Source organism: Alternaria atra (genome assembly GCF_907166805.1).
Source record: "Alternaria atra isolate CS162 genome assembly, contig: 29, whole genome shotgun sequence".
Classification (NCBI taxonomy): Eukaryota; Fungi; Ascomycota; class Dothideomycetes; order Pleosporales; family Pleosporaceae; genus Alternaria; species Alternaria atra.
The window spans coordinates 1,384,075-1,407,467 of NW_025091327.1; the positions used below are offsets into that span (position 1 = coordinate 1,384,075).

At 51.8% G+C, this 23,393-nt stretch overlaps 4 protein-coding genes across 4 annotated transcripts; 2 read left to right on the plus strand and 2 right to left on the minus strand.

Annotated features, from left to right (window-relative positions):
- Nucleotides 1-263: 263 nt before the first annotated feature.
- On the minus strand, nucleotides 264-6,826 carry ALTATR162_LOCUS8771 (uncharacterized protein; the record flags this gene model as incomplete). Its single annotated transcript, XM_043316404.1, has 7 exons — nucleotides 264-2,320; nucleotides 2,387-3,667; nucleotides 3,721-4,502; nucleotides 4,614-5,107; nucleotides 5,661-6,166; nucleotides 6,217-6,749; nucleotides 6,804-6,826. 7 exons carry the CDS (start codon nucleotides 6,824-6,826, stop codon nucleotides 264-266), a joined length of 5,676 nt encoding a protein of 1,891 aa, XP_043172339.1.
- A 405-nt stretch (nucleotides 6,827-7,231) lies between these two features.
- ALTATR162_LOCUS8772 (uncharacterized protein) lies at nucleotides 7,232-8,148 on the plus strand (the record flags this gene model as incomplete). Its single annotated transcript, XM_043316405.1, has 6 exons — nucleotides 7,232-7,234; nucleotides 7,345-7,401; nucleotides 7,500-7,606; nucleotides 7,661-7,794; nucleotides 7,849-8,061; nucleotides 8,114-8,148. The coding sequence occupies 6 exons, from the start codon at nucleotides 7,232-7,234 to the stop codon at nucleotides 8,146-8,148; spliced, it is 549 nt and encodes a 182-aa protein (XP_043172340.1).
- Nucleotides 8,149-15,383: 7,235 nt separating this feature from the next.
- Nucleotides 15,384-18,584, plus strand: ALTATR162_LOCUS8773 (uncharacterized protein; the record flags this gene model as incomplete). Its single annotated transcript, XM_043316406.1, has 2 exons — nucleotides 15,384-17,353; nucleotides 17,405-18,584. The coding sequence occupies 2 exons, from the start codon at nucleotides 15,384-15,386 to the stop codon at nucleotides 18,582-18,584; spliced, it is 3,150 nt and encodes a 1,049-aa protein (XP_043172341.1).
- Nucleotides 18,585-22,062: 3,478 nt separating this feature from the next.
- On the minus strand, nucleotides 22,063-23,144 carry ALTATR162_LOCUS8774 (uncharacterized protein; the record flags this gene model as incomplete). The annotated part of the gene is made up of 3 exons (XM_043316407.1): nucleotides 22,063-22,239; nucleotides 22,300-22,665; nucleotides 22,782-23,144. The coding sequence occupies 3 exons, from the start codon at nucleotides 23,142-23,144 to the stop codon at nucleotides 22,063-22,065; spliced, it is 906 nt and encodes a 301-aa protein (XP_043172342.1).
- Between the last annotated feature and the right edge of the window lie 249 nt (nucleotides 23,145-23,393).

The following is a 23,393-nucleotide window of genomic DNA, read 5'->3' on the forward strand; positions in this document are numbered from 1 at the left end:
TTAGTAGGAAATAACCAGGGCTGGTTATAGAAGATTCTGGCCTGGTGAGTGGTGAGGGGATTATGCAGCTGAGCACATGGCGCCGCTTTAGTTGGCTGAAAACATTACACAAAAAAAAGCTCAGCTTGACATTCTACTCTAATTCAACGGCTATTCGAGTCTACATAATATGACAAATAGGAGATACCAGAAAACTCAAAGCACGAGTGCACCCAGCAACAATGCCAACACAACATATAAAACATCTATCCATCTTACGTATCCTAATCCTCGTCGACCTTCTTCGCCCTCCTCGGCTTTTTCTTAACCGGCTTTCTTTTCACAATCTCGCCATCTTCTTCTTCCTCATCCTCATGTGCTGCAGCCCTCTTCCTGGCCTTAGTCGCTCCTGCTGCCTTCCCACCCCTACCCGCTGCGTTCCCTCTTCCCCGCGCCGCCTTAGCACCTCTCGTAGGAGTATTCTTCTTTGTACTACCCGATGGCTCATATTCACCCCCGCTTTCCGGTTCCTTCTTTCCCTTCTTGCGTCCCTTTGGCTTGTCATCATCATCGGTATCGCCTTCACTACTCTCAGTCACACTCACGTCTGAAGGGAGTTCAACTTGCGTTGTGGGTGTCTGTTTGCGGATACGACTGCTGTGTCTGGTAGGTGTAGAATTCGTGGGTGGTTCTCTACTGGAACGGGGTTTCTTGATAGGTGGTGATTTATCGACAGAGTCGCCATCAGGTGGGTCGGGAGATACCTCTTTGCGTTTTGTACCTTTCGGAGTTTTTGGTGACTTACCCTTGGGAGTCTTTGGCGACTTGGTTGGCCTCTTGACCGGCTTGGCTGGAGGGGTTTTCTCAATCGTTGGAATGACATCAGGAGTATCTTTGTTGTCGACGGCCTTGATTGTTGCGGCGGCCTCTTGCGCTTTGACGGCTGCCTCCTTGGTAGCTTCGGCGACTTCCTTGGTTTTCTGTTCAGCAATCTTCCTCGCGGCCTTCTCGTCAGCGGCCATCTTCTTCGCAGCTGCTTCAATCTCTTTTGCCTTCTTCTTCTCTGCGGCAGCCTGCCTCTTGATTTCAGTGTTCTGCTTCTTTACTTCCTCAGCCTTCTTCTTTTCTTCGGCAGCCTTATGCTCAGCAGCCTCCGCAACCATCTCTGCAACAACCCTTGCCTTCTCCTCGGCCTCCGCTCTCGCAACGGCAGCTTCCTTTTCTTCAAGGAGCCTTTGATTTCCGCCAGCTTGCTCCCCAGACCTTCTTGTTTCTTCTGCAGCCTTTCCGTTCACCATATTCTGTGCGAAGGAAGAGTCTACAGGTGTCTTATGTGAAGCTCGCTTTCCCATGTTCAGTTTCTTGTCCGGATCTTTCCCAAACCTAGGAGTCTTCTGGGCTTGCCCTGCAGCCAATTTGTTAGCCAGCTGCTGAGTCAGCTCCAGCTGTCGCGCTGTAGGGGCCTGCTGTTGATTCTGTATTGCTTGGGTCGATTGGGACGTACAGACGGCTTGAAAGTGCTGCTGGGCTGTGACAGTCTGAGTTGCTGTAATTTGCTGTGTTGATACTGCAGCGGTAAACTCCACTAACTGAGGGTCGTCCTCATCTGAACTCGTGAATTCTGAAACAGAGCTCTCTGAGCTGATCTCAATAAGATTTGAGCGCGGTTGCTGTGGCCCCCTTGGAAGGGCGCCCGTTATTGCGGCCGTAGATGAAGGGTTCGACGTTGACGTCCCTGTCTGACCTGTGTCTTCTTTCGCTGGCCCTGCCCGTCGTTTGCTCTCTTCGACAGCATAGTTTGTAGTATTTTTCACAAGCTCCAAGCCGTTCGTGCGATCCATACGATCACATGGCGCGAAGACCTCTTCTGGACGGAAGCACTGCATGCGTTTTTGTAGAAGCTCTCGAGTGTCCCGCAATACATTTCGGGCAGCTGTAGCCTCACTTGCTTCTGAGTGGGTGCCCGATTTATAAGTATTGTTAACAATTCCTTCTCTTGTGGACTCACCATATTGCAGCTGTTCGATGTGTCCTCGCATTTTAGCACGCCAGGTTCTTTGAGCAACACTACGAATATGGCGGCCATAAATTCCAGTTAGCCTTCTCTCAATGTCTTCTGACCTTGAAACTGTTGCTGGGTCTCTCGTCATGGGACATCTTGGCTCAGCGGGGGGGAGTGAGGCCTCGAGTTCTTCTTCTTTGCGAGCTGTCTCCCGTGCTTGCTTGATGGCCTTTTTGAGCTGCTCTCTTTCGCGTTTTTCTCCCGCGAGCTTGTATGTCTTGGGTGGGACAGTGTTTCCGTTGCTTGCAGATGGGTGCGATGTTGGACTTTCAACGTCACCTGTACTTCTATGCAAAGCAACTTCAGTAGTGCCCGGGGGCTCAGCGGTCCACAAAGTTCAGGTACGTCGTACAAATCGACCAGAAGGCCAGACCTTCTCTTGCACTGCGTGGGTATGTAGCTTGAAATCAGCAGCAACGTGATGTAAGACATCTTCCCGCGTCTGCATATGCCCGCGCTCGTCGGCATAACCAAACATCCTCCAGGCCCTCTTCGGGCTCAGAAGTTCGCACAGACTCCAGCTACCCACTCGGTCAAAGGACTGGGGCATCCGCACCTGCAGCTCCTTCAAGTTCGTCATCTGAGGCGCATACTCGGTCCAGAATCGTTGCCAGACGACAGCCTCTCGCTCAAAGGCAGCGCGGCGGGCGACTTGGTGTAGGGTTTCTAGGATAGATTTTTCGTGCTCGGAATCATCATATAAGTGTTCGTCGGCGTACTCACCGGTTGGAGGACACGAGGCGAGATTGCTGGCTAATGGGACATGGTATTTCTTTCCAATGAGCTTTTTGTTCGCCGTCTTCTGGGTGTTAGGCTTAGATACCCGTGATGGCCGATCTTGCCATTGCTTCTTAAACGGGCTATTCTTTGTGCTGCGCCAGGGGTCGACTGAACGAGGACAACATGCTTCAGGTCGACAATACGGTTGTCGTCTATCGATTTCTTCTAGACGCCGCTCATCCAGGGGGTTACGTAGGTCGTAGAAGATGTTTAACTTATCGATTTGAGCCGCTACTAACCCCAAGCTGGCATCAAGTGGCTTCTTGAGCGATTGCTCCCACGAATCTGGGCTGTAAGGCCAGCCCCAGTACAGACTCGATTCTTCAGAATGGCGACGGCCCAGAAGGATGTGGATCGGTATGCCAGCTTTTCGCATGATCTGATATTGCTTGGCAACTTCAGCTGTGAACACGTCTTTGTTATAGGTAGTCGTATCTTCGACTCCATGTTGATATGCTATATCCTTGAACGCAGCGTCCAAGTTTTCCTTCCGGTTCCCAACATCCAGCCTTACAAAGTAGTCCAAGTCAAAGATGGGCCGCCAGGCAAAAGTCGTGTTCAGCCAAGCATAAGCTTCTGAAAGTCGACTTGATAGCGGCTCCTCGTAGTCCTCACCCCGCGCAATAGGTTTTGTTCCAGAGGGAAAGAATGGACGCTTCTGAATCAAAGTGTAGGGATGAAGAGGAGTCGTACTATTGACCTGCCATTCAGGTTGTAGTGGATACATGTTGTAGTTCTGTGATGCGGCTGTTTGACCCGCGTCGTACAGCTTCACCAACATTGTCGGCAGAGTGTTGACATGGGCATTCTTGAGGTCTCTGAGTAGATTCTCGTGGTGCTTCGGGTCTGTGCTTAGACAGTTCTTCTGGCTCAGAGGCTCGTCGCGGTCATAATTGTACTCATGACATTCAATCCTCCCCTAGCGTTATAAGGCTCGTGCTGGAATGTAGGCCTTGCATCGAGCTTTTCGAATGTCGCGTGTTCAGGAGAACCCGAAACATCTGATATATCAAGGGGGTCTTCTTCTGATGCTGGTAAAAGCCATTTTGAGGATGTAGACAGAACTTTGTTGTGTTGTTGTTCGTAAATATCAAAACGAGTTTTCCGAGCCGCCTTCGAAGCTGCCGATACCACATCGCTGTCTAGTATCTCCTTGGACGTAATCCTGAGAGGGTATACCTGAACCCAAGCTCCAAGATCAAGCCCTACATGGTCTATATTAAGCTTGTCTTCTGCGTGCAGAGCGATGAGTAGCTCACGCAGGAAAGAGATGGAAAGTCGGAGTTCAAGAGCAGTAACGCTAGATGGTGTGTATGTCGTAATAACTCTGATGAATTCGCAAACGTATTCATGTCCACTAAGGCTTGGCGGTGGAATTTCTTCCCTATATTCTCCACGGATGGAGAGAGTCTGAAGGTTGGTACAAATCGGCAGGAACTTATTGAGCAGGATCCGCGGAGCGACAAGTGAGGCATCTCGAAAATCTGTAAGGCCAAGCCATTTTAGTCGAGGCGCGGTCTCTTTTGCGGGACATTCCTCGGGCATGCGGTCAAATAATAGTGCCCATGTATCAGTCAAAGTTGCTGGGGGTTCTTTTGCATAGCCCTTGTACGGCTTGACCGTCGAAAGTGCAATGTCGCTCAAGCCCAGGGCTTCAAGCGATGGCAGGTTTTGAAATATCCTAACAAAAGGTCAGCCAATGGATTCCAGAGTCGCACAGGTCTAATCAAGCTAGCACAAAATTGAAGAACCTTCTATTAACTGTGATGTAAATGAACTAGAGAGGACTTACCACGACATATCCTCCACAGACATCCAATGCGCCACCGCAAACTTCTTAACCCAACGTCTTCTCTCCGCATTGCTATCGATCAGGGTTCGGAATCGTAGCCATGCGTCCTTGGGGGTTGGGTATCCGTATTCCTCACCATTGGCAGTCGTAAAGCCTCGTTGACGTTCCCAAACAAGTTGTTGCTTGTGTTTCGAAGCACTTTCGTCTTCAGCATCCACCCCATGCCAGTCCCAGTAGGTGAATGGTTCGTGATACACAGCTTGTAAGGCTGCGTTTACGTCTTTACCGTCTGCCCTGTTCTTGTGTAGAGCAACATAGAGCATGGCACTGGCCTCTCTGCCTGCGTGCCGACAGATCCATGTGGTAACGTCATCGCTGAAGGGCCACTGCCCTGGATGCCTGGGCTTGATGTAGAATGGAGGCCAAAATTTGCTTTCCTTGATGTTCATGATGTAGAGTCGGTTGCTCCGGTGTCCTGGAAAGAACCCAGAATACTGTGAATGTCTTTAGAAGGTCCAGCAGCATACGCACAGCAGCAAGAGATGTATGGGTGACTGTTTCAAGCAAACCTGATGTTGCCAAAACACTTGGTCTTTGTTCAACACGACCGTAGTGTTGTTGCTAAGGCGCGCCTTCCGCATGCGGGCTACAAAGGCAGTCGCGACTATTGTCAGAGAAACATACCGGCTGCCGTCTTTGTTGAAGAGCCACGCGCCGCTGACTCTAAAACCAAGCATAATGAAGAGTGTGTCGAGTTGGCTGAGTTGGCTGAATGGATCCGGAAGTCACAACCCCCAGGTATCCACTGAAGGAGCGAAATCGTTCGGCGAATCAGAGCCTTCTGTTCGTTGAAGTCATCGAATATTAGTAATGATACAGTAGGGGTTGAGGAAGTAAGAAGTAGTAATCATGAATTATCCATTTCCTAAAGAACCGCCTTCAAAGCGTCAAAGTGTCGTCTTCAATTGTCTGCCATAACCGCCGTTTTCTACGGTGCCACACGCGACTCGTGCGCATGCTCGTTGATTGCCGTCTAGTTCTTATCACTGCCGCCGGTGGAACGTCTGGTACTTGCGGAGCGACCGGCGCATCGTTTCCTCCTTTCCTGCTCAACTTGAGCGATAATAGTATGAATACACCTGCAATCAAGATAGCTAGTAGTAGCATGATCTTCCTCTTGATGGTTCGCTTCTGGTATCCTGAAGCTACTTTGAGCTCCTTATCCGCTTCTTTGACGTCTCGCGACATGTTCTCCACGTTGTAGTCTATGCGGTCCAGCATGCTACCTTGATCGATGACCATGGTCTGCAGCTCTTGGAAGATGTTTGCTAGCTCAATGATACCTTGGGCAATGTCTTCGATTTCGCGCTCACGTTGGGCTATTATTGCTTCGTTGGGGTCATGGCGCATGCGCTGTTGCTTTGTTTGGAGGAGGGTAGATTGCGAAAAGGAGCGGTCGGCGTCGGACTCTTGCAGGGCAGGGTCGTTGTAAGGATTCTGCACAGGTGTTGCGGAGCGAAAGGGCGAGGTGAAGCCACCAAGGTCACGTAGTTCTAGACATATCATCAGCATCGCCCAAGCACTGTTTCGGGGGATATCTCACTCTTCAGGTAGGCTGACTGCTTCTTGCGGAACATGGCGCTCACTTCGCCCACACGGGTAGCCAGCGAGATTTTGAGGTTCTGTGCCATGACTTCCTCGCCCTGGTTGATGTTGCCCTGCTGCTTTGCTTCGCGCACCATGGTCTCTATGCGCTTGATGGCTAGCTGACACTTTTGGAAGAGGCGTGTGATGCCCTGGGTGAGCTGCTCAATTTCCCGCTCTTCCCGCTTCTTTACATCTTCATCGTCGAAGCCAGGCAGCACGTGCTTCTGGTGTAGCTGGTCGAGCTTGCGTGTTTGCTTGGCTATCTCGGCGAGGTGTTCGGTGATCTCGTCTTGTATATCCAGCCATCGTGGAGGTAGCAGGTCCATCTCAATCACCGCATCGCCGTCGTCGTCGTATGCGCCGCTGGACATGAGCCCCTGCCGCTCCTCGGACATGCGTCTGCCATCACCGAAGCCATTGGAACCCGGGCCGCCATAGCGCGTCTTCTTCTGGGGGTGGTGGGAGTAGGACTGGCGGTAGGATATAAAGCTACGTAGCTACGTCAGCGAGGGAATGCCAGGGTGGTCGGAAGCAACAGCGTACAGATTGGTTCGGTCCCGCCACATGGTGGGCTGGCGAGCGTCAACAGGGCTATGTCATGGTAGGGTACGGCTTTGAGATGTTTGCAGTGACACGCGGGCGAGCTATGACGAAGCGAGATGTGTGAATGCTCGACTTTTGGAGTGAGGCGCATTCGCAGCTTCGTAGACGTGTCTGGGCGGTGCACCTGGAGCCGCCTTCCCGCTCCGGGCGACGCTAGCGACAGCTTCCCAACAGCAGGGCGGCACTAGAGAGGGCCGTCTGACAGCCTGCTCCACTCCAGCCCATCTTCTCCAGCCGCAAACACTACTGGAGTCTCCTTCACACCGCACCTGCGCCTCTGCTATATCTCCAACCTCGCCTGCACCCAAGGCCTCTAGTCGACCAACAACCTTCCTCCCACTCCCTCCCAGACACCACCACAAGAAAACATGGTGTGTAGCCCCGCGCCGCCATCCCACATTCCCAAACATACCCCGCCCTGCAAAACACCACGACAGCCCGCCCACTCGCAGTATCGCGCATCGCTAACAGGTCCACGTAGGCTGATTCTCTCACCGAGGAGCAAGTCTCCGAGTTCAAGGAGGCATTCTCTCTGTTCGTAAGTGCCGCCCCAATCCTCTGCCATGCCGCGCGGCTGCCTGGTAGCCCTCAGCCCTGCGCAACCACGAACACGCAACTAATAACCTCGTGTTGCAGGACAAGGATGGCGATGGTCAGTACTCTCCCTTCGAACTCAATTCCGCATACTCTGCCCTCAAAGCAGCGCCGCATCTCCAGCCCACGCAATCGGCAAAGGGGCCGAAGTCCAACACGACGACATCCACGGCACTCCATAGTGAACACAACTGACGATAAAGCGTCACAGGTCAAATCACCACCAAGGAGCTAGGCACCGTCATGCGCTCGCTCGGCCAAAATCCCAGCGAGTCTGAGCTCCAGGACATGATCAACGAGGTTGATGCTGACAACAACGGCACCATTGACTTCCCAGGTACGTCCACTCGCACTACTAGGAAATCCAGCAATCACAACTAACATTCTTCAGAATTTCTTACCATGATGGCCCGCAAGATGAAGGACACCGACTCTGAGGAGGAGATTCGGGAAGCCTTCAAGGTCTTCGACCGCGACAACAACGGTTTCATCTCCGCCGCCGAACTGCGTCACGTCATGACTTCTATTGGCGAGAAACTGACCGATGACGAGGTCGACGAGATGATCCGGGAGGCTGACCAGGACGGTGACGGCCGTATCGACTGTACGTCACAACTGCTTGTATCAAAAGTGCGACACTAACACACATACACCAGACAACGAGTTCGTCCAGCTGATGATGCAGAAGTAAGCGTTTGAAGTTGCGGGGGCTGAATGAATACACGTATCATAACGGTGACACGGCCGAGGGTTAACGGCGAAGAGTGACGGGTCAATTTGAGCTTCTTGGCGTGTCTTTGTACGACGGATTCGATTGCTTGCAACCTGAGTCGGTCGGCTCGTTTGTCAGCGTCTCCGGGGAATGACTCCTATACCTTATCCTCAATCCACATTCTCACGTGTTTTTGCTCTCTTTTTTTTTTATGATGACGAAAAGCTTCTCCTGAAAAAGTGTTGAGCCACACTCAAGACTTCAGGGTTCGCAAGACATGCAGGGCACCAGGGCTCTGAGGCGGTGCACACACACAAGCTTTGGCCGCTTAGCCTGTGGGTCCATTGCTGATCAGTCCCCTCATAAACACGAGTGCGCGCCCTGCGCTCAAGAAAAGACTTCACCGTGCCCTTTAAGGGTGATCCTTTTCCTGTTGCCTAACAGGTCTGTGGATTGCGATCTTCAGATACCTGATTATGATGACCCGATGCTTCAAGCTCAACCAATATCTCTGTGACCCAACACTGAGGCGAACGGCGGCTTTGCACGAGAGGGCATGGTACCTATAACAGGTTGTGGCTGTGCAGTCGCTTTCTGCTTTAGCTTACTGTAAGGGAGGGATTCGTATCCTCTGTATAGTCGTGGTCCTAAGTATGGCGCGTAAGCATGTTACGCCGCGAGGAGGTCCGATACCTAGTCCCCTACTCGACCTTGACAAGCAATGGTCGCCTATACTTGCATTGCGTGCTCTTCAACGTAGAAACCCGACTGGCGTAATCCCTAAAGGGGATTTTCAGCACACCTCTGGAGTTGGTTAGAACAGGAGGGAATAAACTAAAACCACCGCTTTGTGTTGTGGGCTCTGCTCAGGCATCAAATTCAGTCTCTCTGCTCGGATAACCACCGCTTGTTTGCGCTCCAGCACCGTGAGCATGTTCCCCGTACATTTTTCCTCTCGCCTCACCTTTATCAGATGGAATGAATCAAGCGCTTGGTGATATCACCGGGCAGAAAGTATACACGAAAGATCGCCAAAGACGGTAATGAAGATCTTCGTTCCAACAAGTCATGTAAAAGACGTCGGGACATTACCGCGATGGCAACTCCCGTTCGACGATATCCACCCACAAAACCCACTTACAGTACCTGACTTGGCGATCCTTGCTCGGGGAACATGGCCTCATCATCTCATGTTGCTGATCTTGGCCAGAGTCATCGTCATGTCGGACGACAACGGCTGCGGATACGGCTGACTTGGTCTTGGCCGAGAGCGTGCCGCAGACATTGCGCAACGGCTTTCTAGGTACTTGACTAAGGGTATTTCTCCGACGGATGCGGCGACGTTTCGGCGCGCCTTAGGTTGTGGATACAACTGACTCTCCTTTCTTTCGTTTGGGGAAGCGATTAGAGAGGCCAGATTGCGGAGTTGGAGTCGCAGTTGGAGGTGGAGAGGTTGCGTGTATTGCTGAGTCATGATATCTCTGGGCTCGCTGGGGGTTGGGGTGGGATCCGTCCATGTGTTGGACTAGCCGTTACGATGAATTTGTTCATACGCTCTTATAATATAACCCTTTTTTGGTCTTGAAGATAAGATGTTGTGAAGGAACACTCGAATTGTCCAGAGAAACTTTGACAGATAGTAACGAAAGAAAGGTCATCCATCCATTGAGATGACAAAAGAAGACATGTGAAGTGCATGTCGTATCAGCTACACCTACCGCTATCGGACACAGACCCACGGCGGTAGTATGATGCCGAGTGTGGAGAGGTTTGGGGGAAGTTCAACCGTACCTTCGACTGTGTTTCATGATTACTAATTCGCAATTGACGAGGCTGTCCGGTGCCTTTAGTGATGCCTAATACCTATTGTTACTTTCTGCCATGCAACTTGCGAAGCAGCTATTGCGTGCTGAGAACGCCGAGAGTATGAAACTCCAGATCCAAAATGACGCGTAATGGAAAGTGGAGGCACTAGGTAGTATCGAATCTGGTGGGTGTGGGAGGCACATGGTCCGTAGTGTTCAGATGTGATTCAAGACAGCATATACACCATTCCCTTCGTTCTGGTTCGCTTCAGCGATCACGGTGGACGCAACTCCCCCCATTAGCTTAGATGCTCCCAGGTATTTGGACTTGTTGGGCTCGCGTCGCCGGGTCCGCCTCTTGGTTTCGTTGATCGACCTGATGTATACGCATAATGCATCTTCTTTCATGTCGCAGGAGACTGCTCAAGCAGTATGTCATCCACTTGATAGTCCTTCATCGGCTTATCTGGTCTTCAGTCTGATCCCAAGCCAAGGGTCATCCATGCAAAGTCATCACCCGTTTTGCTTAGATAGCGACTGTACCAGACCCTGCATACGGCCGCGATATTGTCCGGAGTGATACCAGTAGCGGTTTATTGGCTCTTCTCGGCTACTCGATACGACAATAGGTTCGGAGCGAAAGGCAAACACCCGAGTGGCTCGGTTTTGTAATGCGCGTGAAAGCTTAACTTGCTTCACCTGTTACTCCAATCGCGGAAAGGGTCTGTAGTTCTGTGATGATGATGATGATGATGATGATGATGCTGTTGTTAGTGTTGAACAGCTGCTTCAGAGTGTGTTCGATCGGTGGGACGACTAGCGCAAATTCATTTGAACGTCGATCTTGGGTATGTATGCATCTCTGGTACCACCTCGATAAAGTCAATTTTACAAGGACGTCTGGACTGCGGGAGGCTGACTTTCATAAAGATTGTGCTCAAATCGTCTGCTCAATGCGAATTCGAGAGCGATCGGGATCATGAATCGCCCAACCTAAGATGCATCTGGAAGCATGGATCTCCAACGTACGTTCATCTACAGCTACCGCTTTTCACTTGCGCGCATCAAAATCCCGTAGATAGGCGGGGATTTAACATAGTAAAGAAGTACCGAGGCTAACGAGTTTTTAATATGCAGCGCCGCCCAGGGACGGCTTCGATGCCGTATGCGATGTGATTCCCGTGTGTACAGCAACATGTAACGGAGAAAAGGCCAGACCAAGGTTTAGCGAGAAAGTCAGTCTGCCCGTCGTGCTATGTGTGTAAATTGGATATCAATTGTCTTCTCGTATAGCGGGAACATCATCGGCTAAGAGCATTGTCTCTTTCCTAGTAACTCAATGCGTGAGTTGGCATTAGCCCATGGGCTTCGTAGATGCAAGGAAGTCGAGTGTGATGATCATGTACGCCACATATCCTGCCAATAGTGTTGTCGTGTAGCAGTAGGCTGAAACCTACTCGATTGCGCACACAATGTGCCTGCCAATCGTGGAGCTCGGACCTCATTCCAGTGTTGGGTTCCCAAGAATCTGAAGCAAATAAACTGCACTGTCAACTTCTCACCCTGTTCAGCTGGAGCTGAAACATAGACATGAACTCAGAGGCCGTGTCAGGGTACGTCACCTGATGCCTAGTGCGCAGCTCGAGCCATTGAGCGAATGTGTGGTATTGTTGTCCCCGAAATGACCATTCATGGGCGAACAAGGCGGAGTGTGTTCCGCTAGCACATACCGAGCTAAAAGTTCCGCCCGGTGCCATAGGAGACCCTTAAGTAGACATACCCAATGGATACCTGACGGTGCTGGGTACGCCAAACCATGCATTAGTCGAAATATAGGCGTTGTTTACTGAAGTAGTCGACGTCGTTTGGTCATTTGTCGTTGTATGTCTTGGAGGTGCAAGACCTAACTGCAGGCGGCAAAAGATTGTCGGGGAAGCATCGGGGTTGGAATAAAGCCGTAAGCCGTCGCGAGTGGGTAGATGGTGTCGTGGTTGCAGACAATAATAGCTTAGATGGTGGGAGGGTCTGGGGAAGGGTATCCAGGCGTACTAGTGGCGCTGCGCCGAGGCAATGCAAGTCACAGCCTGCAAGTCGTTGAACGGAGTTCTTCCGGTATTGTACATAGAAAACACCTGGTGAATATTGCGGTAAAGTTTCTTGCCGTCTTGACACTGCGCCACGCAGTTGAACCCCTTGTGCACCAGACCGAACCTCGCTTCGGAGATATACGTGCCAGGTGCTGAGGTTCAGTAGGACGACATAGTTACTCCCAAATGGATGTAAGCAGCAGTGAATACACACACACCGTTGTCGCTGAATGTCGACTATCACTATCTGTACTGAATTAGTGATTCGGCGTCGTGACAAATCTGTTGCAAGATAATGCTGAATGAATGGCTGGGAAGTCTTCCGTAAAAAAAGGGGACCTTCTAGAAGGAGTGGAGATAGAAAACAGTGCCAGAGGCGGGAAGGAGCGCACATGATCGTCATGAATCCATTGATAGATCTTGTGGCTTGAGATGGGCGTAAAAAAGACCACGAAACCTGAGTTTAACGAAGTGGCTTCCGTAGTGGTGTGGTAGTTTGACTTGCGCACACTAGATGAGAGGCTATTCAAGATCGTCGCGAACTAGTGCACTGCATTAATCGCATCACCACACGTCGACCATAGGGAAGATAGCTCCGATGGACAACAGAAGATGAGAACCAAAACCTCAAGGGAGATCGCCATACTACCGTGTCTAGTAGTGGGACATCTGTTGCACGGTTGGGTGTCTATGGATTACGACGGCGAAGAAAAGTAGGGATCAGAGTAACAGTAAGATCACCCAAGAGTGTTACCTCGAGCAAGCGAAGCTAATGCTGCTTGCAAAAGGTCGACTTTTTAACGTAGTGGAGGTAATGACCAGATCGTCTACATTGAGCTCGCGGTTGCATTGAAAACATTGGATATGCGGTGAGTACGACCAGAGGCCGCATCAGTAGCTTCGGAAAGGCGCTTAGCGACATGACAACTAATGTATCAGGCAACCAACACCAACCGGAGGATTGGAAGGCAGGAAAACCGGATGGATCAAATAGTGAGGCGCCTGCCACAGTGGTGACAGCTGTTGTTCGAATCTTCCGCACATACCTACTGACAGCCCTCGTGTGGTATGACTGCAGCATGATCCGTCCATGGAGAATGGCCACAGGACGTAGTCAGGCCTGTCTCCAAAGACTGATATGTGATAGATATTCTCTTTTCGTCGTCTGTATCTACGCTCGCTCGGCTACACTATAGGCTGTGCGAACGGCGCTCAGCCGAGGCGAGATTTGAGCGAACCCGCACATCTGCCGGCTAAAAATGCAGGGCGACGCGGAGTTTGTTACTGGTAGCGACAGGAAATGCAAGTGATGAAAAGCTATTGTGCATAGCCTGTACAGAGCATGCAGTCAAAGCACACGTAATGACAATCTGCCGCGGAGGACTATGCATCCAATCCGGTCATGAGATGTGCGTATCTTGTCGTGTGCAGGAGAATGCAGGACAGGATAGCCTGGATGACCCGGTGCAAAAATTTCGTGCTGCATATCTGCACACTCGACACGAGGTTTGCCCTGTTGTAGATCCGGAGATGAAACTCTTGTGATGGACGGTTGTTGGTTGAGCAGTTCGGAGATCCCGCATCTCAAAAATTCATCATGACGTTGACGCATCCACGTGCGTGCCATGTGCTGATTGCGCAAATACCCGCCTGGGGCCGGAAGATCCAAGGGACCACTATACCTACAGCGTCGTACGTCCGACGCGAGTATTTTGTAAGCAGCGTATGAAGTTCAATAAAGCCCAGAAGATGCGCGGAGTAATGTGCAGGGTTCGGGTGGCAGAAACAAGCTGCACAGAAGTCCGCGACGGTGGTGCATCTTCGTTACCAGGAAACCTCAAAGATTCTCCTGCGAAGGTAGTGTGACGCTCGCTTGCGCAACTGGAGTCCACTAGCCGCGTATTACACGCGGAGAGAAATTGTCTCTGTAAGGTCACCCTTTCGTGAGTCGCTCCTGGCAGGATTCATAGGAGTTTTCTAGAAGTGGTTTGTTTCCGAGGCATCCCAGCTGCAGCCAAACTTTAACGGAAGAGACTGACTCGGCACTGATTCCGTGACGCTGGACAGTGGACCGTGGTTTAGAAGGCCCAGTAGAAAACGCCCTCTGCGATGGATCCAAACAGAGCTTCTAGCGCATTCCCTATCTGAAGACGCTGCACGCAGGTTTTACGAGGAGTACGTACGGCGGAGGAGGTGCGATGTCGTCACATCTGGGAGGAGTCTCGTCTATCATAATCGTTTCCCCTGACGTGCAGTGTCTGGATTTCTCCTGATTCGACTCAGCTCGCCAACACCCAAGCGGGTATGTGGGCTACCTCCCTACTCGGTTCGACATGCTCACGGACGCAAAATTGAGGATTTGCGATGCGAACGGTCTCTGGCCCGCCATCATGGACCACCTCGCAGACTGAATCGCGGTGTAAAGTATTGGCGAATAATAGGCGAGGTGGCGCATGGCAGTCAACCCCAAGCCTCCCTATTTACGCATGCCCTTCCGGTCGGTTGGAGCAGGGGACCAAGTGCCTCCGTCACGCCCCCCGTGCAGGGGGTCGCGCGACATGCCTGCAACCATGCATCGGTGCTGCTTAGTCTTCCCTGTAAACGGGATGCCTGCAGTCGACCGGTCTTGTAGCGGAAGCCCAGGTGTGACAAAAGCCAGGGCATGTCCTGCAGCTCCTTTTTGGTCTCTAAAGAAGCGTACCTCATTTGAAAGACATATCCTAACGGGCCGGCGCATCGCATTCTCCAATCCTGCACAGTTCACCCCCGACAGGCCCGTGTTGCACGGCTCGAATCGCGTCGGGCACAATACCCCGGCTAACGCACTTTGCCGGTACCTGGTGCCTCTAACCTAAAGGTCCACCCAGCCCGCGGGCTCTTCAACGATCCTCCGTGTGCTCTCTCGATGCTGAAACGTGCTTGAGGCGATCCAAAAGTGAGCCCTGCTCCAGCCCCGGCCCTTCCATGTCGAACGGTTTTGAACTTTCTTTGTCTGGACGCCGCCGTCTTCACACACCCCACAGCCAACCTAAGGACCCTCTACACACGACCCTCTACCAGCTCGGACTGTTGGGCGACAAACACCACAAACAAGACAAGAAAGCGAAGAAAAGTGTCGAGTTCAGTCCGGTCGTGGGCTCCAGCAATAGTACTGCTCTCCCTACTATCATTGTGACCTGTCTTGGAGCTCAGGCCGCTCATGTCTTTCCTAGGACTCCGTCCCCATTCGCGCAGTAGTCATACTACGAAGCCCTTCACCTCGCATACACAACGATCCGACGCGACTCTTGGCTCACAACCCCCTCCTCGCTCCGGCAGAGGAATGGCAGGGGTAATGGACATCGAAAGAACCCGGACGAGACGGGAGCGGACCTTCATTGGGAGTGAATGCTGCGTCTGTGAGGAGAATTTGGAGTACACATTGCGGGGCGAACGAATATTGCAACTCTCATGCGGCCATGTCTCCCACGAGGCGTGCTTCTATGAGTACATTCGCGAGTTTGAGTCGCAGCACTGCCCCACGTGCGATGCCACACTGGGCCTGGACACGAGCAGAGGTGGAAATGTTCTCGATCTTGGTAGGCAGCCCTCCGAGACAGCGCTGGCCAGCCATGCTGATGTGCGCGCAGAGAAACTGTCGACTATTGTGCGGTCAGTACAAACTGAGCCGTCGCCATCGCAAGCAGCTGAGAGTCACCGGAGCGCGACCAACACGCCAACACCATGGGATAACCAGACCGTGTCATCGGAGCGACAGCACGACGACCAGATGACCCATGGTCGCTCTCGCAATGGAAGCAACGCGTCGTCGGCGCGTTATCCACCCACCACCCACACACGCCAGCGTGACAGCAGCCACAGTCGCGATCGCGGTTCTGACAGGGGCGCGTCACTATCTAGGGCGCATGGACGTAGCGACTCTGGGGCCACGGGACTCGCCTCTTCCAACGACTATGCCCCAACTCACGACGGCCGGCGGCACGACTATGACGTACAGTCCATGGAGACCAGCCTCAGCAGCCCGCGTGGTCTTCTCAAGAGCCCAATTCCCGCGCCAATAGTAACCGTCCGAAGTGAATTTCCAACTCTTAGCAGATCGCGGCAACAGCAAAGCTTGACGTGTTTGATCACCGTCGAGGTGGTGGAGGGGAAATGGCGTCCGAACTTAGATGACATGCCTCGTGCATCGCCGCTTCCTCCACTCGCGAGCGTCGCGGAGAGTGACTACGAGCGCAGCAAGTCGCCCGCTACCAGCAGGCCTAGCGAGCCGCAATATGAGCTGGCTGAGGTTCTGGATGAGATAACCGAAGACCTTCACGCTCGTGTCGACAATTGGCACGGCCTTGACTTTTCGCGTTTCGGGAAGCTGCGACTCCACGGCCACATCCGCGTCGGGAAAGACCGACAGTCATGGCAGGAGCTCGAGTGCTACCTCTTCTCCGAGATGTTGATCTGTGTTAAAGAGAAGAAGATTGCATCGCAACCACAGTGGGATGGCGCAGCTCCGCTCAAGAAGACAAAGTGCACTCTCAAGGGTTCCATCCTCATCAAGAAGCACCTCAACCAGGTCGAGCACTCACCGGACAACTTCATCTTGACCCTCAGCCTCTCAGTGGCGGAGCTACCCGCTTTCCATCTACAATTCCAGGATCGTAGCCAGCTGGAACTATGGCGACGCGCCCTCATGGACATCCGCTTGGACTTCCCCGCCAACAACCGCATGGCAGAGTATGACCAGGACAACTCCGGAACCGAGGAGGACGACTACCGTAGACCAAAGCGGGTCTCATCAATCAACTCTTCATACGGCGCTGCGAGGTCGACCATGACAGCCCCCACTGAATACAGCGCCTCGCGCGGCGGCATGACCGAGCCCCGCCCATCTGCTTCAATACACGTGCCTGTTGATATCGTCGTTGTCATTCCAGTATCGTCATCGATGCAAGGTTTGAAGATCAACTTGCTCCGCGACACATTACGTTTCCTAGTCCACAACCTGGGTGAGCGCGACCGTATGGGTCTCGTCACTTTCGGCTCAAGCGGCGGCGGCGTTCCCATTGTTGGGATGACTGGTAAGGCTTGGAGAGACTGGCCCAAAGTGCTCGACTCCATACGCCCTGTAGGACAAAAGAGCCTGCGCGCGGACGTGGTTGATGGAGCCAATGTAGCCATGGACTTGCTCATGCAGCGCAAGTCCAGCAACCCCCTCTCTAGCATCTTGCTTATTAGCGACTCTTCTACTTCGGATGCCGAGAGCGTTGACTTTGTCATCTCCCGCGCGGAGGCTGCCAAGTAAGTACTTCGATACTATTATGCACATGATCACCACTAACGCTTATCCAGGGTCTCCATTCATTCTTTTGGTCTTGGACTAACACATAAACCGGACACCATGATTGAACTTTCTACACGAACCAAGGCTTCGTACACATACGTCAAGGACTGGATGATGCTTCGCGAGTGTGCAGCGGGGTGCCTTGGTTCACTCCAAACTACGTCGCATCAGAACGTAAAGCTGAAGTTGCGACTGCCAGAAGGCTCTCCTGCCAAGTTTGTCAAAATCAGTGGTGCGTTACAGATCACCAAACGAGCTACCGGACGTGACGCTGAAGCGGCGTTGGGTGACCTGCGTTTTGGCGACAAGCGAGACATCTTAGTCCAACTAGCTATTGCGCCAGATACGGGCTCTCCAGAACAGCTTCCTCAGGACCCCTGGGAGTCGATCGTCTCTGGTTTGGAGGCTCTCGGTGGACCACTCGACCAGGACGAGTCGCGCACGCTCAGCGTTGAAGAAGTACCATTAATCCAGGCAGACCTCACGTACGGCGATATCCTAAGAGAGGGATCCCTTTCACATCTCCCACGGCCGTCATTACTGGCCATTACTCTGCTGCCTTCCGGACCAAAGAGAAATACAACAGGAAGACCACCAACACCTCCTATTCCACCTCATCCTCATGTTGTACAGCGACGTATGGAGTTGCTCACATCAGATATGCTGACACGCGCATTGACGCTTGTTTCGCGCGGCCAACACGAACGCGCCCACCATCTCCTCAAAGAAACACGGAGTATCCTAAAAGGACTCGGCAAGGGAGGTCTACCACCACTACCACCTCCTGGTCACCGACGCAACGAACCATCCAGTGCAGCAGGCAGCACTGGGTCCGCATCACCCACAACTCACAGCGCTAGTGGCGACCTACGTGCGCGAACGCCCTCTCCCCACGCGGACAGTCCCTTCACTCCTGCAGCAGGTATCGACGTCAGAACTATGTACGCCCTTGACGCAGAACTTGAATCTAGTCTCGAATGGATTAATCACCCTGCAGTCTTCGGCAGAGATTCGCGCAAGGCGGTGCTACAGGCCATTGGTGTCATTTCATCACAGCGTGCATACACATTTAGATCGCCGTCCGAGTCTCTCTGGGCAGAGCGCATTGCCGGCGTCAAGCGCCTATCAGAACGTGCGCGCGAGTGGCGCGAAACCGGCGACCAGGAAGCATTGATGGAGGAGAACTAATCTGGCACACGACTCTTCGAACTCTTCGCATTTGCTTGCATATACCCTGTATCATACCGCATCATTCTTTGGTACTACGTTTCTTTGTTTCTCTTCACGGCCACACTGTTCTTTGGCGATTTCATTACTAGGGCCGGAGGGGGTTTCTTTTTTAACTCTTACCACTTTGGGCGGCTCCTTTCATTTTACATATCTTCTTGGGTTTATGATACCAAAACGGTCTACGTTTCCTTGTATTGCGCAGATTCCCCTAGGCTTGCAAAAGTAGGGACTGGGGCGTCGCTATCATCACATCTATGCTTTAGAGGATACCACAGCTGCTTAGCGATTGATTGGCTACACGCACTTAGATGCACGAATATCACATCCTTGCCATACTTACTATTGCATTTTCCACGCTACTCGAATAAACTGGCACGTTCACGCATGCTCAATAGCGCCATGCGGATACAAGTACCCGCATTCGTGCCTTCCCCGAACCTGCTACTCGCTATGTGCGTCTTTTAACAAGCGCACTATTGTAAGTCTCCACATGCACTTAGTCAACGCTGTCTTGGAACTCCACTACGGTGAATTCCGCGAGAGGATGCTATCGGTACGAACCAAAGCCGGCAGAGCTACTGCTTCGGTGTGTTCGGCGCATTACCCCTCACCTTAATTCGGCATCATTATACGTCTATAAGTTTACCACTATACATCCATACACGCATCGTTCATCTCGGCATGCAAGGGGTTTGATCATCATTTTGTGCACGAGTGCATGCAACTACGAAAGCACTTTTCGTTCACACAACTTCAAGTACGTGGTGCGAGGCGTGATCGGCAATTCTAGCTGCCTCTGTCTTAGGCGACCAACAACTACGTGAAACTCTCCACCAACTGCTCGCTTGTGCATCGGATGCAACTGGTTTTGTGTCACTCGGACTGAGAATAGTGCAACCGCACAATCAAAAGTAATATCAAGACTTGCATCTCCGGGATGAGCGAAGTTCGTCAGCACTGAGCGCCGGCGACTATCTAGATACTGCCTGCAGCAACGTACTTTGGCCACATGCGTTTCAAGCAATCCGCCATGACCCGGCTGGTCTGTATACATCGTACTTACAGATTTCTAAGAAACATTGCAGGGCGCAGGCTCCCAGTACTGTGGGCTGTACCTGACATGTAACGGCTTCCGCCAGTATGTGCTTGTCGCACCTGCCATCCGTTACAAAGGCCTGTTGACGTCAAGGCCTGGAAACAAGTCAAGTACCAACAAGTAACCCCACTGTCTGGACGGCCCACTTGTCCATTTCAACAATGACCCCTCCCCACACGGCACATGTGGAATGAAGCAAACAGCAAGGCGGTACTGCCGAAATGACCAGGATGCAAAACGTGTCCATCCCGTCTCCCACCCAACATCCATCAACAACAGGATGAACCTGGGGACGATGCGTTGTGCCGCGAAGACGGCCGTACGCCTTCAATACATCGAGTCTTACTTTAGTGCTGAATCTCCAAACGCATGCTCATGCGGCGACCCATGGGTCACGGACATACGCAGGAACGGGGTTTAACTGAGGGGGCTGCATGGATGAATGCATCGGAGACATGCTACACATTGATTTCCGTCTCTTGTTCCGCTACCAGGACTCGTTGACTACATGGAGTACCCACGACGCACATCAGGTCGAGAAGCCAGAAAAGCAAATGTCAGTACCAAGTCCATGGATCCAGATCTGAACCCGACAAGCCAATGATCTCTCATCCAGGATGATAACAGGTATCAATGTCAAACGGCAATCACCTCAACGTCGTCTCTCAACCCATGTTTGATCGCTCATCCCGTGACACACCGGAATCAAAGTCTCGACCTCACCGCGATCGCGGCGGCGGCCGTTGGTGACTCGTCAAACTTTCCCCCCTGTTCACGAATGCCCAACTTTTGCAGGCCCTTCGCGTCTTGACGCACGTGCGTTAGTCGAGACCCTAGTATGGTGTTGGTGGACGGTGGACCGAAAGCCTTTCCTCTGCGAGGCGAGCGGGCGGGATTTCGGTTCGATCTCTCGGCCACCTTGCATCGACAGGGGTTGTCATACCTTACCAAACGGCTATTCCGGTGTAGTTGCGCCAATCACCTTCTACACTGGAAAGTATCAGCTGTTGACATGGATGTTAGGCGAGTTTCAAAATCGAAGGTGCGTCGACGGTTAGGCTTTGCATCCTCCGGCGCCCGCCATGCAAGGAAAAGAAAACGTTCGTTACGTAGAAGGAATGCAGCAGGCTTGCCGATACCGTTCCTTGTTTGACTCGTAACTGTTCGTAGCTGACCATGCAGATTTGCCCTGTCATCGTCGCGGAGATGCGATTGCTCCCGAAATGATTGCTTTTCTTCTCCACTCCCGCCCGAGGATCACCAGTTTTCGCACTTTCCTTCTTCATGGTCATACACCGAAGCGCATCACCGCTGCCGGTCCGGCTTGCCACGCTATTGCAGGTTTCATGCAGCGGGCATCAAGCTAGCTCCATGGTTCTCCCGCGAATCCTGCGTTGTAGCAACGCCGTTCAGAAGCAATATTCTGGCACCCACGGACCAAATCTACAAGTGTGACATGCCAGCCGTTTTGCCGTGGGCTAAGTCCAAGTGTTCGATGTGGAGAGAGGCAGTGTTCCGCGACCCGCGCAAAAAGTAAACACCATTGCAAGAACCGGAATGGGCGGGGCAGATCTGGAACATGTGCCGGAATACATCATAGCCAATTGCAAAAAGCATTGCGTTGTGTGTGTAGGGACTCAACATCCCCACCCTTTGCCACACTGATATGCATATATATACACATTCGGCGAAGACTGCTTGGAAAACAAAAACAATCAATCATATACGCATCATACGTTGGCTATATCTAGAATAAGACCACATAGCCGCCTTGCGTAGCCGAAGATGTTCGTTTGTAGTGGGGTGTGATACTATCTTGTCTTCGCCTTGTTGGTTTGTCGTTAGATTCGACTGCCATCACGCATCCACTGTTTCTTTATTCTCACATCATGTTTGCCGCTCAAAGCGGACATGTTGTGATGCTACAACCAGATCTCCAAGATGAAACTTAGTAAGCGCCGTACATATCCCCTTGTTATGTAAAGTATGATGTTGGGAATGATATAGTACGTATCTGACCATTTCTTACACCGGATGTTCATCATGTTGATTTTTCGTATACTCCTTCGTGGCGATGCTTACGATGTGCAACCAGTCGCAACACAAGAGCCAAACGACAGTCACCCTCTTTCGTGAGACAGACTCTGTCGATCAGCCTTACGGTAATAGCTCTGTTATAAACACAATAGCAATTATCATAAGATGAGGAAGAATGCGTTGAGTTCATGGCACTTCCACGTAAGAACTAAGACTGCACTCATGGAAACCTTCTGCAAAGTGGCTAAATTGTTCTGGCTCAAAACAGTCTACTCCATTGACCAACTATCGGAAATGCTTCCTCTACTTGCCATACTTCTTCACGAACGCAACAACATGCTCATTGACCTCCTTGGGATTCGACGCACTCAAAAAGTGCTGTCCACCCTCAATGACCTCCAACCTAGCATCAGGCGAGTTCGTAAAGAGTTGAATCTCCTCTTTAGCATTTGCAACCGAGTAAACCACATCACTAGTTCCCTAGAATTGATCGTCAGCTCGGAACTTTATCATGAAACGTTTCCACAACACTCCACTTACATGCAACCACAATACCGGACAAACCACATCACTCAACCTCAAATGCAAACCATCCCGATCCCTCAAATTAATCGCACACATCCTGATTCTTCTCCTCCCCTCATCCCCTTGGTAATTCTTCTTAATCTCGTCATTCCAAAAGCGTCGGACATCTTCCGGACACTCCTCCTTCCCAAAGCCCACATCGATGAGGAAGTTGCAGAAATCGGTGCTGGGGGAGAAGTTGGGAGTGGACTTGTTGGATGCGGTGCCGAATTCGCCAGTGATGCGTTCAGCAAGGGGCTCGACAGCGTGCCAGCAGCCAAGGTCACGAGAACGGGGGGATTCGTAGTCCAGGGATGTTCCTAGAGGAATTATGCCGAGGATCTTGGTGTTACTACGTTAGTATTTCTGATATTGTTACCGGAGTGCTGCACCAGTAAAGCACAAGGCTTCACTTCCCATATTGTTGTAACAGAACACAATCTCGGGAGACGACATACCTTCTCAGGCGCCAATAGCGCCATCCGAACAGTTACCCAACCTCCCTGGCTCGTTCCCAGTACAAACGCTTTCTTAATTCCAAGTTTCTCCATGACCTGTAGATTCATGATCGCAGTGTCCCAGTACGTCCAGTTCTCAGTCTTCGCACGTGTTTGCCCATGGCCTAGTAGCTCAATAGCTACCAAATTCATCACCGAAGTGAGTGCTTCGTTCTTGTATGCATCGCGGTATAGCTCAGAGGACGTGGTGAAGGAGTTTATCAGGATAAGGGTAGGCTTTGAGGAATCCACGGGACCGGATGTTTGGTAGGCGGCTGATATCCCACCCAGGTGAGGGACCTCGATTGTTTGTGTATTTGGCATGTTGTTACAGTGTTTCCGTTCTGTTGTTGGTAAGATGAGAGAGAGGTGAACGGTAGGAGCTTGGGTTCTTAAGGTTATGTTGTCGTGTCACTTGGTGCCGACGTCGGATGCCGATCTTATTTGCGGGGAAGAGTGGATCTAGGTTAGAGTGCGAGAGCAATGCGCTTATTACCGGAGCATCGACGTCGTTCAGGCAAGGGCGGCATGAGAAGAAGACCAGAAGAATTTGAGATGACATTGCGGTTCCGC